This window comes from Onychostoma macrolepis, chromosome 19 (genome assembly GCF_012432095.1).
Source record: "Onychostoma macrolepis isolate SWU-2019 chromosome 19, ASM1243209v1, whole genome shotgun sequence".
NCBI classification, from domain to species: Eukaryota; Metazoa; Chordata; class Actinopteri; order Cypriniformes; family Cyprinidae; genus Onychostoma; species Onychostoma macrolepis.
This window is the reverse complement of record NC_081173.1, coordinates 17,519,595-17,535,995: the sequence shown is the minus strand read 5'-3', so window position 1 is coordinate 17,535,995 and position 16,401 is coordinate 17,519,595. Positions and strand designations below refer to the sequence as shown.

The 16,401-nt window shown below is 34.8% G+C and overlaps 2 protein-coding genes across 5 annotated transcripts; both read right to left on the bottom strand.

Moving 5' to 3' along the window:
• Window positions 1-3: 3 nt before the first annotated feature.
• si:ch211-199g17.9 (uncharacterized protein LOC108180085 homolog) lies at window positions 4-3,969 on the bottom strand. Of its 2 annotated transcripts, XM_058753788.1 has the most exons (10): window positions 2,616-3,176; window positions 2,450-2,497; window positions 2,152-2,211; window positions 1,978-2,052; window positions 1,822-1,869; window positions 1,669-1,723; window positions 1,299-1,388; window positions 960-1,023; window positions 749-815; window positions 4-286 (listed from the first exon to the last, which is right to left on the bottom strand). In XM_058753788.1, exons 1-10 carry the CDS (start codon window positions 2,629-2,631, stop codon window positions 189-191), a joined length of 621 nt encoding a protein of 206 aa, XP_058609771.1. In that variant the 5' UTR covers window positions 2,632-3,176; the 3' UTR covers window positions 4-188. The 2 variants fall into 2 exon arrangements, with proteins under 2 accessions (XP_058609771.1, XP_058609772.1); XM_058753789.1 differs by lacking the exon at window positions 1,299-1,388 and having other exon boundaries at window positions 2,616-3,969.
• A 113-nt stretch (window positions 3,970-4,082) lies between these two features.
• Window positions 4,083-10,923, bottom strand: si:ch211-199g17.2 (uncharacterized). Of its 3 annotated transcripts, none has more exons than XM_058753785.1 (15): window positions 10,849-10,923; window positions 9,701-9,767; window positions 9,538-9,609; window positions 9,307-9,440; window positions 8,628-8,741; window positions 8,495-8,552; window positions 7,914-7,991; window positions 6,976-7,800; window positions 6,755-6,907; window positions 6,503-6,645; window positions 6,219-6,332; window positions 6,071-6,128; window positions 5,906-5,986; window positions 5,370-5,435; window positions 4,083-5,073 (listed from the first exon to the last, which is right to left on the bottom strand). In XM_058753785.1, exons 1-15 carry the CDS (start codon window positions 10,906-10,908, stop codon window positions 4,478-4,480), a joined length of 2,619 nt encoding a protein of 872 aa, XP_058609768.1. In that variant the 5' UTR covers window positions 10,909-10,923; the 3' UTR covers window positions 4,083-4,477. The 3 variants fall into 3 exon arrangements, with proteins under 3 accessions (XP_058609768.1, XP_058609769.1, XP_058609770.1); XM_058753786.1 differs by lacking the exon at window positions 10,849-10,923 and adding an exon at window positions 10,495-10,726; XM_058753787.1 differs by lacking the exons at window positions 9,307-9,440; window positions 9,538-9,609; window positions 9,701-9,767; window positions 10,849-10,923 and having other exon boundaries at window positions 8,639-8,724.
• Between the last annotated feature and the right edge of the window lie 5,478 nt (window positions 10,924-16,401).

Genomic DNA, 16,401 nt, shown 5'->3' with positions numbered 1-16,401 from the left:
GAATGGTTTGATTTTGGTTTATAACAGTATTTGTTCACAAGCATTTGTTGACAATACAGTTGGTAACAAGTTAAAATTAGAACAATTGAACAGAAGGGAAAACGATATAAGCTGCTTCTTTGAAAAATTCATATTTGTTGGAGGGTATTAGATACTCAGCTTAAGTTTGAAAAATCAGTTTGAGGTATTCATGGTGCTTTTTCACAAGTGTCCATGTGCATCTCTGCATTCTGGGTGTGGCTTAACCCGTCCAGAAGCTTGGTCAACTGCTCCAGCTTCTGTTGTTCTGTAGGGATGGACACAAACACACAGGAAAGAATCAGATTACTCTAAGGATGATGTCGGTCTCTTGTTTAAGGGTGTCAGACCAATGTTAAGAGTTCAGTTCTAGGTCCGCAGACACTTGGGTATGAGGTTACATTCCTGTGCAATCCCATCATTGCAAGTAGCTTTAGTTTTAGGATGTTTTTAAAAATGGCTAAATTCAGAATATCATGCTACTCTTAATATGTCTGCCACGACTTTATTCAGCAGAGTAGTCTGCTAATATGCTATTCTGAATTCAGTGACTGCCTTGTTGACTGGCCAAATGAGTCATTTTGGAAAAATGACTGGACTAATTTGACTTCTATGTCTGAATGAAACCAGAACGGATCAAATGTCCACTAAGCACGCAACTACACTCTGGTTGTGCTGGAGAGGACCATAAAAACGAAGCAATGGAACAAAATTAAAAAATAAAACGTACCAGCCTTCAACAACTGCTCAGTGGTGTACTCTGCAGACTGTATTTCTGCTGGAAGTCTTTGTGGAGTCTGGAAAAAGAAAATAAATAAATAAAAGGAATGTAAAAGCCATTATTAAATGCTATTGTTCTATAAATAAAGCACTTTTTACAGTTACAAATAAAGAAAGCTCAGTTCCTTTTAGTTCAATATCCATTCTCATAGGCCACTTACAAAGACAGTGGACAGGTTTTTATGCTGCTCCATTAGTTGCTGAAGCTGATTCTCAAACTTCATCCTAAAATTAAATTAGATAATTTAAAATTTCAAAAGCAGTCTCTCTTAATAATAAAATATGCTCTTATATTTTACAATTGTCATTTCCTAATACAACCAGTAATGGCTTGTGCTGCTGAACTAGTGGGTTTTGGCATTTCAGTTTGAATGTGGGTATTACAATAGACGTTCCGGCAATACATGCAGTGGTATTCTAAGAAATGACACAGCATCTCATGTCTATTTCTGATATGTAAACAGATATGTAAACATTTCTCTTCGCTGTTAAAGTCATACCGAATCTTTCTGTGCTTTAGTTTGGTCTCCTGGATCTGAAAGCAGTACTGCCTTACTACTTCCTCTTTCTGAAGGTTCTGCTCAAGCTGCCTAAAGAGTTACAAGTTAGATCGTAAATCAAATGAAATGGTGCCTCCTAGTACGTCTCACAAACATTTCTGTGTTATAATTAAGTACACAGAATGTCATCCCATTTTAATATAATTTGTGTAAGGTATCGAGTGAATACACACCCCTTACAAGACTCATTGTCCTGAGACCAAAGCTCAGTGTTTAGGTGACTCATGTTGTGATTCACATGTGACGTGAGCAGCTCCCATTTGAAGTGTCTAAATACCCGTGAGGGTTTTAGATACCCAAGTATGCTTACCTTTGTGCCTCTAGCTGGAGGTCCTCACATTTAAGCTGCAGAGATCTGTTTAACTCTTTATGACAAGAGTATTTGTGTTAATACTGTAAATATGTCTGATAACAAAGCTTACATAATTTATGGGCTCAATTATTTGGTTTTAGACTAGAATACCTTCCTTTTCATTCAGCGTTCCCTCCAGCTGTAGGGCTTCAGCAGTTACTGCAACAAAAAAGTACATTGTTCTTTACTGTTTTTCCCTCATTTAAATGAATTGTAGGGTGTGAATTACTCGTTTACCATTTGAGAGTAATATGAGTATTTACATACATGCATCTTCCTCCTCCTTCCTAGCACATCTGAGGAGCATAGTTTCCTTCACTTCATCTTCAAAGTGTTTTTTGGCTGAAATCAATATATGGGTATTAATTTTTGCTTTATAAAATGTGTTGATTTACACTCTGACTGACTGATTTACAGTCTTAAGAAGCTATGTTAATTGACCTTGTTGCAGCTTCCTGAGTTTGATTAACAGCTCAGCTGGTTTCGGTTCTGCCAGCCTGTCTATAAAAAGACCAAATGTTTTTGTAAGAAATACAAAGGCATTAAATCCCATTGAGTGGACAGAGAAAAAATATCTGGTTTATGGGTTAGGCCCTCACCATGTAATGGGCTAAAATGTGAGAAGTAACGAACTCGTAGGTTTAGTAGGATTATTTTCAATTTAACGTTAACGTTACTTATATTATTTTAAATGAGATGTAATGTAAAATGTTTATCTCGTTGATGAGTCATCTCATACCTGGGTTTTCTGGAGTTTTTATAATATCTTCGATGTTGAAAGATGACTCTGTACAAAACAATATTTAGCAAGCTGCATTACTCGAAAATCAAACTCAACCTGCTTAGCCGACTAGCCAACACCTCTAACGTTACACAAAAACAAACAAGCAAACAAAACAACCCACCAAGTATCACACTCATTACGACGCCAGCTGATAAATAGTAAAAATATATATGTCTCTAAATTTGTGAGGCAAGTATGTTAGAGTAACGTTAAATATACTGAGGGGAATGTGTTCGTTTATACGCGGTTCTTTAGAGGTCAGTTAGCAACTGCTGAGGTCAGTTCATAGACTGTAAAACAAAAAGTCGGTTTAACCGCTGTTCACGCGCGTCTGTATTTTAAACACACTCATAAAAATGCCTTTGTAATGCAAATTATTATGGGATAAATTAAGTTTTGATTCATTTAAAAAAATATTGATTTAGCAACAATTGCAGAATTCACTCCACTCTAGTCACATTCTCCACTTCACTTAACCTCCGTTTGGTTGTAAACTGGTCATTTGGCGCCATCACCTGGTTAGTTGAACACGGTACTGTTAAAAAATAACCGTGGAATTCCGAATAAATATAAACGGTGCTTTTCTTCTAATACCTGTTAAAATAAGTTGGACTACTCACTACTGCTGCCTTTCTAGTGTAGCCTATAGCAAATAAATATTTAGACTACATAAAGTCCAGTACATTATCACACAATTCAGATTATAGGTTTCTGAAAAGAATTTTATTGAAGAAATATGAATTTACTGTTAAAACAATCAGTTACAATATAAATGTTTTTTTTTATATTAACACTTGTGATAACAAGAAATTTATATTCAATTCTTACAGCCATGACAAAAATTAAGAAATACTGTCAAAATGTTACTGGCTGATTCTAAAAATAATTACTCTTGGTCTAACAACAAAACTGACTTCAACATTATGAAGCGAAAGAAACAAAATGAGCGAAACAACATAAAAGTTAATGCATGTTGCTTGGTAAGGACAAAAGCATTGTTGGATTAAACAGAACTGAACAGTCAACACTGTTAACAGAATGTCTCCCTATATGAATTACTACAATGATCACATTTTCAAGAATATTAATTGCCGATAACACTGACATTTCTAAAAAATAAAAATAAAAAAATGAAAAACTACATGTGACGCTTGTAGTTTCAAACTAGATAGACATTCTTTTTGGATTCTAAAGCATACATTTGAACCAAAGTCAACATACATTTCACATGTATAACTTAAACAACAACCATTTATCTTATGAATGTCTATAAACATTTTTTCTTTAAATCTGAGAGGAATCCTTCTTGTGAAGTCAGTAATATGCATGTGTTTGTATTTCTTGCTGCCCCCAGCTGTGACACAGGACAGTATACCAGAAAGAATTAATCTGTTGTTCAATACTAATTCAAAGTTAATGTTACTGATTCCAAGTTAACAGATATATATATATATATTCACTGGTTACAGAAAATATTTATGTCTGTTAAGTGGAACACAGCAGTACTCTTTTGAATGTTACTAATATATATATATATATATATATATATATATATATATATATATATATATATATATATATATATATATATATATATAGCTAAGGCAGGAAGTAACTAACAAATAATGTCTTTCAATAAATTCTGAACAGAAAAACAATTAAAGGATAGGTTTTGACAAATTCAGTGTAATATTATGCATTACTACAGATAAGAACAAACAATATCTATGTATTATGTAAAGCCCTTTTAAGTTTTTTGAGCTTACTAAATACAAATAATTTAATAATTCAGTAATGGTTCAGACCCATCTCTTACCAGCTTCAGAGACATGACTGTTTAAAAAAAATACTGAAAAGTATTGTAATACTGAAGAAAAAAAAAAAAACCCAGTTTGGCCCGATTCTGTTGCTAAATCATTTCTCAGCATCTTCTCAAAAAAGTGCTCACACTATTTTTTGTTGATGCTTCAAGACTCATTCTCATCAGTACTGCATGTAACTTGCACACTCAGAATAATCACTTCCATCCCTGTTTTGCCTCATTACAATGCACTGGTTGTTATTGCAGGACCAGTCCTGCAGCGGCCAATCAGCATACGTGACAGTGACCACCTCATCCACTGGACCACTGTCCCTAGGTCTGAGAGAAGGTTCGAGATATTGAATAACCTGAGACTGGTCAAACTGCCCCGAGTATGCATAATGAGCAGGATTCGTGAACTGTTCCTCATACATACAGCTGTCAAAGCACATTTGAACTTCAGAATGTGTGTTAGTCGCTAAAGGAGGTGCATCATTGTCTGTGCATGTGGTTGCAGGGCTTTGGTCTTCAATCTCAGGCGCCACTGTGGTTGTCTCTTTTAGAGATGTTCTCTCAATGATAACAGGTCCCTCCTGCAGTGACAGGCTTACCTTAAACACAGGCTCCTTAACTTTATTTGTACATACTACTTTCTTAGGATGACCCTTCATTTTTTTGGACATCTGATGGGTTGGAGCTCCAGCAGGAGCTATTAAAGCCCGTGCATCAGAAGGGGGCAGCATAGACTCTGCTGGACGTTTAAGAGTCTGACTGGGACCTTGAGAAACAAAAGAAAATCTATCAATGTCTGCCTGTAACATCCTTAGAACAAAATAGTATAAACCTCACAAATTTAACCAATGAAGCAAAACAGTTTTCAGACATAATTCAAGATATATTTTCTGAATTATATTCTTAAGATATATTCTCTAAAAACAAACATATTTATAAACTTTTTTTAAGCAAGTTAATGTATTTTACTAAAGCACATGGCCAAAATATGAAAGAAAATTATTTTGACTCAGGACACAAAAAGGATGAACTCTATACACATATACAGGTATATACACTCACCAGTGGTGTTGTTATCAGAAGGGGGCAGCACAGACTCTGCCGGCCGTTTAAGAGTCTGACCGGGACCTTGAGTTAAAGAAGAAAATCTATCAATATCTGCCTGTAATCATTTTCTTAATAATTATTTTTGCTTTGTATAAATATCAAAATTACTTCAGGAGTAATATTACATAAAATAATAAAACATTTAGAAAAAAATCATAAGGCACTCCATATCCAATTGTGTTATTTATTAATTTTTCTTTATCTTGTTGATGTTAATTACAATCTATCCATAAATTAGCACCTTTTCCCTTTTTAAGGTTTCTTGTTTAGGGCAAAGTAGCAGTTTTCTATTTTAAAGAGGCTATATGTAAGAATGTATTCATCACTTTTTTATTGACCATGTGTGAACAGCTTTTAAAAACCTTCCTCAACTTCCTAGGTTGTCTAAGAAAGACTGTAGACTCTCTCTCTGTCTCTCTCTCTCTATCTATCTATCTATATATATATATATATATATATATATATATACACACACACACACACACTCTCACCCGTGGTGTTAGTTCCTTCCTTGAAAGACAACAGACCTGACCTCCACCCCACATCGCCTCCACAGTTCAACAGCTTCATGCCTTTTTCATAAAGAAATTATGCATATTGGCCCTCACTGATGAAGTATAACAATTATGTATTGTGCTTTCATCTGTTGTACTTACACCAATGATAATCCTTTTCTAGTACCTCACTTATGAGACATGCAGACAACCTCATCACCTTTAGAACAACATAAAGTTACCATACAGCTCTGCACAATCACATCTAATTCCCATAAAACTATGAAAATAAGATGAACGTAGGTAGTGCCTTTATATGTCCTCTTCCATCCTCTTTCTCCAGCTGGATAGCAATATCCTCAAGCATGTCATTTGTGTTGCGGTGTTTACGCTTTTTAGGCAAGAGCTGTGGATGGAGAGCTTTCTGCCGACACAAAGACATTCACATAAGCAACAAGATGTTGAATTAGCAACAGAATTTTTGTATGTTTTGTATAATATATTTGTGCAAATTGTGTTATGTATAGATAAGGAGAGTTCACTAATTCAGTTGCTGGCAAGGGAGTAAGTTTCGCAACCTAAAGAAACACTTACTAAGTAGTTTCGCTGGTGATCACAGCCAGTCAGATGGCTGAATATTTTTTTCTTCTTAAGCTTCAAAGAGCACAGCTGACACAGGTAACAGCATGGAGGTGGATTCCCATCCACACTCTGGCACTTAATAACAGCTTGTAGACCTGTGACAAACATGCTCACACACAGTTTGGTGCAGTGAATTTAAATCAATGCATCATCTTTTGTATGTGATTATTTTGCTAGATTACATAGTAATGCAGATACACTCACCGATAAGAGGCTTTCGACCATTGTAGTTTTCTAGAAAATCTTCTATTGACTGAAACTGATCAGAAGGACTTTGAGTAAGAGGAGACTGGACAATTGGACTTTGTGAGAACACAAAGGTGTTTTCTTCTGTTAAGGTGTCTGATTGAGGCTCCTCTGTAAATATAAATGAGAGTTACACAAACACCAAAAAGAATAATATTTTACATATATAAGTACACTACCATGTGCTTCCCAGCCGGTGTTGACTGGTTCTTGTAAATTAGACTCATCATGGAACGGACTTAAATCATGTGTTGTAGCCGATTCCAGTGCTTCTGTTAGCATTTGGGTTCTGATCTGCTTGATAACGATCTCCACATCTCTGAAAGGCTCTGGACTATCAGGTGAACTTTCATTCCTGAAAAATCCATGCCTGTTTGTTAGATCCAGGGTTGACTCGGGTACCATGTGGCTCACTGAAAGAGATGGTGTTTGTAGCTGGATTTCATATGGAATGGTTTGGGCCAGGTGCAGTGGATGTGATTCATAGTGGACTCCAAATGACTGGACAGAACTGTTCCCATCATCTTCACCAGCATGCACAATGTCATTCTCGCAAAGAATTCTGATGGGGATACACTGTCTTGGTGGTCTTACAACAGAGATTGTCCTTGCTTCAGTAAAACACTGGTTTTCAGATGACATTATATATCTTTGAAAGCTTCTGCCTGAGATTGGTTGATGCTGATTTATGTGTTGGCTGAGGACTGGAGCTGGGGAGCTTTCTAGAAAAGGCATTCTAGATGAAACATGAGAATCCACTAGACTCTGCGTTGTAGATACATCCTGGCATGTAAATAATGGTTTGACAGGACCTGCGGTTCTATGGAGAGATGGATTTGGTGTTGGATTGGTGGAGACTTGTTGGGGTTCAATCACGCTTGAACACTTTGACCTCGAGGGTGTCGTAGATACACACTGTGTTGGGACCAAACATCCTAAATTTGGTTGTGCAGTCCCATTCATATTGTCAGACTCTTGCTGCCCTTGAGCACTGGTTTCTTTACCTTTCACAGAACATAGATACATTAAAATACACCAAACATATATCAGTATCTAATTACTACAGTATGATAATAAAACCGATTAAGTCATATTAAACATACTGCAGTATCCATACCTGATGTGCTGTTATGAACAAGCAAATTAGGTGCATCATGGTTTCGCTGATCCTTAATCTTCTTCATCTGAGCAAAAGCTAAGACAATTGAGGAAAGAGGATGTGATGAGGGTTAATAAAGATACACAAGACAAAAATCACCACTAAGTGCCACTGAACAGTTGTCTTTCCTTAAACTGTTACTTTAATCTAACATTTGGCACCAACTTATTTAAAGCGACATAAAAAATGTGAAAATGATCAAATCTCATGCTAACTAAATTGTAACACTAAATTAGATTCAATTAAATCTTGGATCAATCACTGCTGTTTGTATTCTCATTTGTTAGTGACTTTGGATAGAAGCATCTGTTAAATGAATAATTAACATTAAACTGCTCTATAAATAGGCTTCAAACAACATATTTGAAAATAAGCACAGATAAATATTTCTGAGGTGACTGCTCTTTACTTAAAGAGCTTTGCATGGAAAATATACATATACTCGAAAGGGAACTTAAGTTTTCATTAATTGCAGCTATTTTCCACAAGTGTTGAATGAAGGAGCGGTGGAGCAATAAGATAAGACATAAAAGACAAACCATCAGGGACAGGAATTGATGTCATCTCCTTGTAGATGACTTCATCCACACCCAGAACCTTATCAGAGAAATTGAAAGGTTAGTGAGAAGACTATATATTAATATATAACAAAATGATTTGATACTTTTTTACCTGTATATCACCTGTTCCCTCCTTTTTTTCAACCTTTTTTGCGATATCCATTAGAGGGCGAGCCAAAAGAGTCAGGTCTGTATCAGATGTCCACCCATGTGCATGATGGGATTTCTGTTATGGAAAGTTCCAAAATTAATTACATAGAAAAACTGCTGCAAGTAGAATCAGAAGACAATAAAAGTAGTTGATAAAATGTTCATTTAAGCACAACAAGAGAAGAAGAGAAGCATGCAGTTTCAAAGCTACAATATATAATAAAACAAATCATAAAGAAGCATTGATCAATGATGGAGTATCTAGATGTTCTAACCACAACTATGAAAAACTTAAATGCAAATATCAGATTTGCTTAAAGGTGTTACAGCTTCCACGTGTACCATGGAAGGGTCAATGCAAGCAGAAGATAATTGTGTATATTAAAGAGTTTTTACATCCTTCAATAAAGAGTAAATTAATGCATTGAATCTAAACAAAAATATGCACATAAGAAAATGTAACTCAATAAAGCATAACTGTAAGCGTACGCAAATAACAAATATGTAATAAAAGCACTTCATGTAAGAGTAAATCGTACATTTTCATATTCCCTTGCATAAAATAGAGAAGAAAACACAACAATCTGTCATGTCATGTTGAAAATCTTAAAAATAAAATAATCTCAAAACCAATAACTTACAATGTAATTGTATCTGTGAATGCTGCCCATGATGTGGTTCCTGATATCAGCTTTGGTTATTCTCAAAATGCAGACATCACAAAAGTACAATGCAGGCTGATTGTATGCCAACACCTCTGTGATGGAGTTCAGACCTGAAACATTCAAACAGGTTCACACACAAAATAGAGATTTTAGATGTTTCTTTAACTCCAGGAACTTAATCATTATAGATACTGTACCCTCTCTTACCAACGATGGGCTGTGCTCTGTTCTGATTCTGGAGATATGAACGTATGGAATTGTACAGGTGACTGTGGCACCCTGGAACGCAATACAGTACACTTTTCACCAATAGGACAACTATGGTAACATATAATTACAGGAGTGTACTAGAAACGGTGACAGAACAAACCTGCGCTGCTGGCAGCAAACATAACTGGGCTGCCGAGAAGACAACAAACTAAAATCCCCAGAATCAACTAGAGTGAGAAAGAAAAACCAGAACAGTGTCTAGATAGGCTAAACTTCCAGGCTATCCACTGGTACATTCAGAATAGCATACTGACACCCTACACTTAATATATCTGCAGTGTACTGGATACTGAGTGGATTATGTCAGTTTTCTCTCATCAGTGAGGTGGTCTGGCAATGTCTGAATGAAATGTGACCCTGGACCACAAAACCAGTCTTAAGTCGCTGGGGTATATTTGTAGCAATAGCCAAAAATACACTGTATGGGTCAAATTATAGATTTTTCTTTTATGCCAAAAATCATTAGTATATTAAGTAAAGATCATATTCCACGAAGATATTTTGTAAATTTACTACTGTAAATATATAAAAACTTCGTTTTTGATTAGTAATATGCATTGCTAAGAATTCATTTGGACAACTTTAAAGGCGATTTTCTCAATATTTTGATTTTTTTGCACCCTCACATTCCAGATCTTCAAATAGTTGCATCTCGGCCAAATATTGTCCGATCCTAACAAACCATACATCAATGGAAAGCTTATTTATTCAGCTTTCAGATGGTGTATAAATCTCAATTTCGAAAAATTGACACTTAAGACTGGTTTTGTGGTCCAGGGTCACAAATCTTCAATAATGTGTACCGTTTTACTATGTTTACTGTGTAGTACACAGTACGATGTAGGCACTAACTAGTTGTCCATTGCGAGCGTATGGTAGGATATGTTTACTTACAACTTTTGCAAGTCTAGTGAGTGCAACCGTCAGAAAATAATTGCAACCCATCGTTATCTGTTCTTACTCATATTATTAAAGTTTTAGTTGAGTAACATAGAGAAAATGGCTATAAACCCAACATGATACGAAACCGCCGACATTTCGCCGTTACGAGAAAAAAAAAAAAAGACATCAAGTATTTTTAAAGTGTGACCGTGTTTAGTTGTGATTCCTAAAGAGTGTCCGCTCCCATCTAAGCACGTGCGATTAGCTTGTCTATTACTTCCGACAAAAACTCTGAACTTATCAAACAAAAAATGGTTAAGAAGTGTTTTTTTTTCAAAGGGTTAAAGTGATAATTTGCTTGCCTACCTGTAGTTTATTCTTTAGTGAGGTGTAAACTCTTGCTGCTCGGTTTGGAGGCGTGTACATTCATGAATATTCATTGCCGCGTCAGCAAAGCCTCGTGAATATTCATAACCTGAAATGTTCGTAAATCTTGTTTCCTGAAATGAAACTAAGAATGCGGAAACTGAACTTTTGTACTTCCAAGAGATAAAAATAGGAGGGTATTTAAAAATTAAATATAAACAAATTTGAATTTTCTAGAAAAAAAACCCCGAATACAAACACTTTGTGTGTATTTGTATTAACTTATTTAAGGTATCACTAGTTTTTTGAATGTCATGCGTTGTCTTTACATTTCACATTAATAAGCACGTTTTTGCATTTTTCATGTGGTTTGCTATGTGATCTCCTTCCCCTTCAAGGCCGAGGAAGTGATAAACTATCCAAAAGTATTGTGTTGTCTCTCTGAAGGCCAACCTGACCTTCTCAGCCTAAAGAGATTAAAGAAAATAATTACTACTACTGTCATTACCTCTTCTTGGCTTAATGACAAAAATTTCCTAAATGTGTGTGTGTGTGTGTGTGTATATATATATATATATATATATATATACACAGTGTTGGGGAAAGTTACTTTTAAAAGTAATGCATTACAATATTGCGTTACTCCCTAAAAAAGTAACTAATTACGTTACTTAGTTAATTTTTATGGAAAGTAATGTGTTACGTTACTTTTGCGTTACTTTCGCGTTACTTTTTGAATATGAGCAGAGCATGATTGTTTTTAATATAAGAAGTTCTATCAAATGTAAAAGCCCTTTCACACCAAAAAGTGTAATGAATAAACCTCAGGCTGAAGGAAAAGTAAATTCACGTCTGTACAGTAGAACGCAGGAGAAGAAGGTTCAACACTCTTCAGCAATTAAAAAAAAAAACAATGAAGCACAATTGTTAGTTTATCTAAAGTCATTTTTGCTTATTAGTATGGTTGAACTGGATCATCAAAGGTCAGCAGCAAAGACATTGGTTAATAATAATGGGATTAGATACAATTGTGTTGTTTAACATATTTAATTATTGCAGGTTTGCGTCATATTCTGAGTTTGCATTTCACTGTTTTAATTCATTTCGATGAATACTAAATCTGTTTTTTTGCAAGTGGGATGAATTAATGCACAATCACATTTAGTCTAGAACTACATTAACATCATGTTCACACAGCGCACTATCAGTCAATAAATGGGAAAAAAGTAACTGGCGTTACTTTTTTGAAAAAGTAACTTAGATATTTTCTTGTAAAATAAAAAGTAATGCGTTACTTTACTAGTTACTTGAAAAAAGTAATATTATTACGTAACTCGCGTTACTTGTAATGCGTTACCCCCAACACTGTATATATATATATATATATATATATATATATATATATATATACTCCTCATCTAAATTTGTTTTCACCTTAATCTCACAGTACATTATAAACCCTTCTGAGCATTTCTTTTGTCTGTCTCGAAGGCTTGTACCACTTCTCTCTTTTCTATTCTTATGACACAGATGCTTTAAGTCTTGCTTACCCAGGCAAAACATAATGGCAAGAAGACAAGAATATGGTGACCTGAACAGAATTTGAACCAGAAAACAGGGCTCTAACAGGGTCATTCTTCAATTGGGGTGGCAAATGAGAGAAAGAATTTGTAAAAATGCTTGTTTGTTTTTTTTCTAATAAAATGCATTTCTATGCATTTAAAATTAGTTTAATATGCTATATCCAATAAAATAAAAGCTTAAGAACCTTTTGATTTTTAAATCATTTCAATCAAACACTGGTGACACAGCCACTTACGTGTATGTCATTTTGATTGACTTTATATTGCAAGTTACTATAGGCTCTGTGGTGTTACCAGGGAAGTCAGGAACACCACAGACAGTAATATCACAGACAAATCAGCCTAAATCCAGACTTTTCTAAAATGGAGGCTGCCATCATGATGATTTCAAGATCAGGGCATTTTGGAAATATTAATAAGTATGTTTTTTATCAAAATTTTGATTAAAATATGTCAGATCTGAAAGTTTCAACATAACACCACAGACACTAATAAAGTGTCAGAAATTTAGCTAACTTTAAGAAAATTAATAAGAAAGAATGTACTCCTCATGCACCCCTCAGATCAATCAGCATCTGCAGTGACCTTTACACACAGGAAGTAGTTCAAATAGAGTTCTCCCTTTTCTTAAAGGGGTGACATCCATTGTTGTAACACCACAGACATGAATTTGGGGGACACAACTTTTTTCTTAAATAAAACAAAATATGTATTTTTTTTTAAACAATTTAATAAAGTTGTACATATTAAATAAAATCTATATTCATAATATAACCACTTTATTTAAAAACGTTATATTGTTGCAATTACATTCCATGATACGAAGGTATGGCGGGAACATCCATATTTTGTTACAAATGCAATCCCTAAAACACAATTAAATATGTATTTTAAAACAAAAAATTTAACTATTAACAGTGCATAAATTGTGTTTACCCTAGAATACAAACATACAAACATTTTATGATTTATTGGTATTTAAAGTTTATTTCAACTGTTGTAAATTAGAGGGGCACCACTTGCCACCACAAATGAAGAATGACCCAACACAGAAATGTATTACTGGTCAGAGAAAACAGTATAGTTAATCACAGTCTTAAGTGTATTTATTTCTGCCAAGTTTTATCTGAGTGGTCAATGGGGGTCTGGCCAAAGGGAGGAATGCTTTTGAACCCCCACACATAAAGTCCAACTACGCCTAGGGTCATGCAGGTCAATAGCTCTATAAACTAACATATACATTCTTACAACTCTTTCAGATTAACAGCTTGATTGGTTGCTTCATACTACATTAATGAAGAGAATGTTTCTACAAAGTCAGTGTGGATGTGTTGTTCTCCATTTTATCGCTATGTTTTGATTCACTCCTTTTTAGCCGGCGGATGTCTGTCCTGATGACATTCAACCCTGAATGGGATACTACTGTGTTTGTTCTAAGTGTTTGCAGGTATTGTTTACAGCTATGAGAGGAGAAACAGAAACTGATTGTAAGATATTTTAAGTATGTAACAAACAACAAAATTATTTCCTGGTCTCTCATGCACAACACTGAGTACTTAGTAACTGCAGATCAGTCAGTCTGAGAATGAATTTGAGGTTGGTGGGCATCAAATCAGCAACATTCCAGTTTTCAGCCTGAAACAGTAAGCCACAACAAGCCTGAAAAAGCCTTAAATGCCCAAACAAGTGCTAATAAAAGTCATGAAACAGCTTTCACTCCACCCCATGTGAGCTATTAGTTGTGCATTTGATTGGATGCTTTTTATTTGGGTGGCAGTATATGTCAAGTGTGATTGGTTGGGTTGGTGGCCTCATATGAACTTGTGATGAATTCTCATGAAGTGTTACAACTATGTTCTACACAAGAATGCAGTGTAACTTATTGACTTCAAAGATTATTTGACATGAGAGTCTTCTCCAACCTCCCATGTTTCTCTAAAAAAAAAAAAAAAAAAAAAAGCTTCATCCCACCACAGATTATTGGCCAGTTAATGCAAACAAATGCACCTTTGATGAAACTGCCTGATAATTCTTATTTACTTTTATTCTCTGATTATATGTATATTTTTGGTTATGTGTTTAGTACTTTTATATACGGTACAAATATATCTTTTTCTTCTCTTGTTTCTTTAAGACCTGACACAGAGGTCCTGTCCTTGAATGTTATCTGAGTGAGTTACTCCTCACTTTTCCCTGCGCCTGGTGTTTAATTTTATCTTTCTCATTCAAAATATCCATGTTCACCGCATACCATATATTCATCATATATTCACTGTATTGATTCCTTATATATTTCATTATTCTTTTACAGAAATTATCATCAGTTAATCATTAAATTTTGTTTAATGGCTATGATATATTGTATGTCCATACATGTTACAATTAATATGTTCATGTTATACATACATATATATACACACACACACACACACACACACACACACACACACACACACACACACAGTACATAAATATATATATATATATATATACATACATATATGTGTGTGTATTTTTTTTTTTTTTTTTTCCTAAAGTTTTTTTTAGAATGTTTTTCCTGTTTACTTGAACATGTCCTTACTTAACTGTTTACTTGAACATGTCCTTACTTAACTGTTTACTTGAACATACTGGGTATGTGTACATACACATAGGGTATGTTTTATGACCTAGTGTTACGGGGCTGACGAGACGTGCGGATCCACGTGTGATGGGTGTTGTGATGGTCAATGTAGTGAGCGAGTGACCTCTGGTGGTGAGTGAATGGAAGTGCATGGACAGGATTCGTGACACCTAGCAAGGTAAAAACCTTAAGAGGAAGTTGATGCTCACAGTTGTTTTCGGTGGAGACATTTCATTACATGCCCATATGAAAAACATTGTCACAAGGACCTGGAAGAATGTTTCAACTTTGAAACATTGTAAAAGAAGTTAAAGATAGTTCAATAGAGAATTTCTTAGTCCTTCCTGTCATGTAGCATAGCCTATAAAATGTTTGGTTTTCTTAAAGCATTTTAGAAGACTTTTTGCATTCTATATATTATATATATTTCTCCTTCAGAGTGCCTTGTTTATCTATACTTACATTCTTGGTCATATTTGATTTATGTTTTCATTGCATTTTCATTTTGCTTTTACAATGTTTATGCTTATTTGATTAATTTATTGGGTTCTATATTATCATTATTATCAGACTTTGTCTGATAACTGTACTTGAATTTTCTTTTTCTGTGTGTGTGTGTGTGTGTGTGTGTGTAACTGTCTGGATTATCTGTTTGGTTTACACTGCATCAATGCCATAATTTAATGTAATGTTATATATCATAAACTGAGAATTAGTTTTTCTTTATCCTTATAAGACTAATACAGCTTAACGTTGTTTATTTTAAACCTTGTTGGACTTTAATTTGATTAAAAGAGTACCTTTTGGTGTTGAAGAATTGCAAAGGACAGTCGTCAGAGAGAATGTGTTTACCGATTTGGCTTATTAGCAGTAGTACAGAGAAGATGTCTGCTTCCCTCTTATGCTCTCGTCTACTCTAGACAAACAACAGTTCTCACACCCCACCCCCTCACAGAGTGAGCAAAAACAACAGACATCTGCACATCTGAAAGAGAAGCTGTGTAACAATACGAATTGTAAGTTTGAAAATGAACAAAGACAGTTATATTCCTACTTTTGGATCCTCCTTAACCTTTCTATCTTGAGTTTTGCCTTCCTAGACTGAACTGGGTTGAAAGGCACAGGGCAAACATAGGCCTATGGCCATAGGTCACAGACATACAGTAGGTCTTTCTGTCTTCTTTTACCTAAAGCTGTTTCTCTGTCGCTCTCTTTCTGTATCTCTCAGGTAACATTGACCATACAAGCTGAGTGGAAATTACATGTACCTGTGTATAATTTCATGCATCTATTTCCAAGTATAACCCCTCATTAATGTTATTAAACTGTTTCAATTACAATGTATGT

What these genes read in the sequence shown, in the direction of transcription:
- si:ch211-199g17.9 (XM_058753788.1), bottom strand. An exon ending in CTAAAGCACAGAAAGATTCG is followed by an intron (nt 1,024 to 1,298) that starts GTATGACTTTAA and finishes ATTTAATTTTAG; the next exon opens with GATGAAGTTTGAGAATCAGC. An exon ending in AAAACCTGTCCACTGTCTTT is followed by an intron (nt 816 to 959) that starts GTAAGTGGCCTA and finishes TTCTTTTTCCAG; the next exon opens with ACTCCACAAAGACTTCCAGC.
- si:ch211-199g17.2 (XM_058753785.1), bottom strand. Translation starts at nt 10,908, where the DNA reads ATGTACACGCCTCCAAACCGAGCAGCAAGAGTTTACACCTCACTAAAG. An exon ending in CAGAGCACAGCCCATCGTTG is followed by an intron (nt 9,441 to 9,537) that starts GTAAGAGAGGGT and finishes TGAATGTTTCAG; the next exon opens with GTCTGAACTCCATCACAGAG. An exon ending in ATCAATTCCTGTCCCTGATG is followed by an intron (nt 7,992 to 8,494) that starts GTTTGTCTTTTA and finishes CAATTGTCTTAG; the next exon opens with CTTTTGCTCAGATGAAGAAG.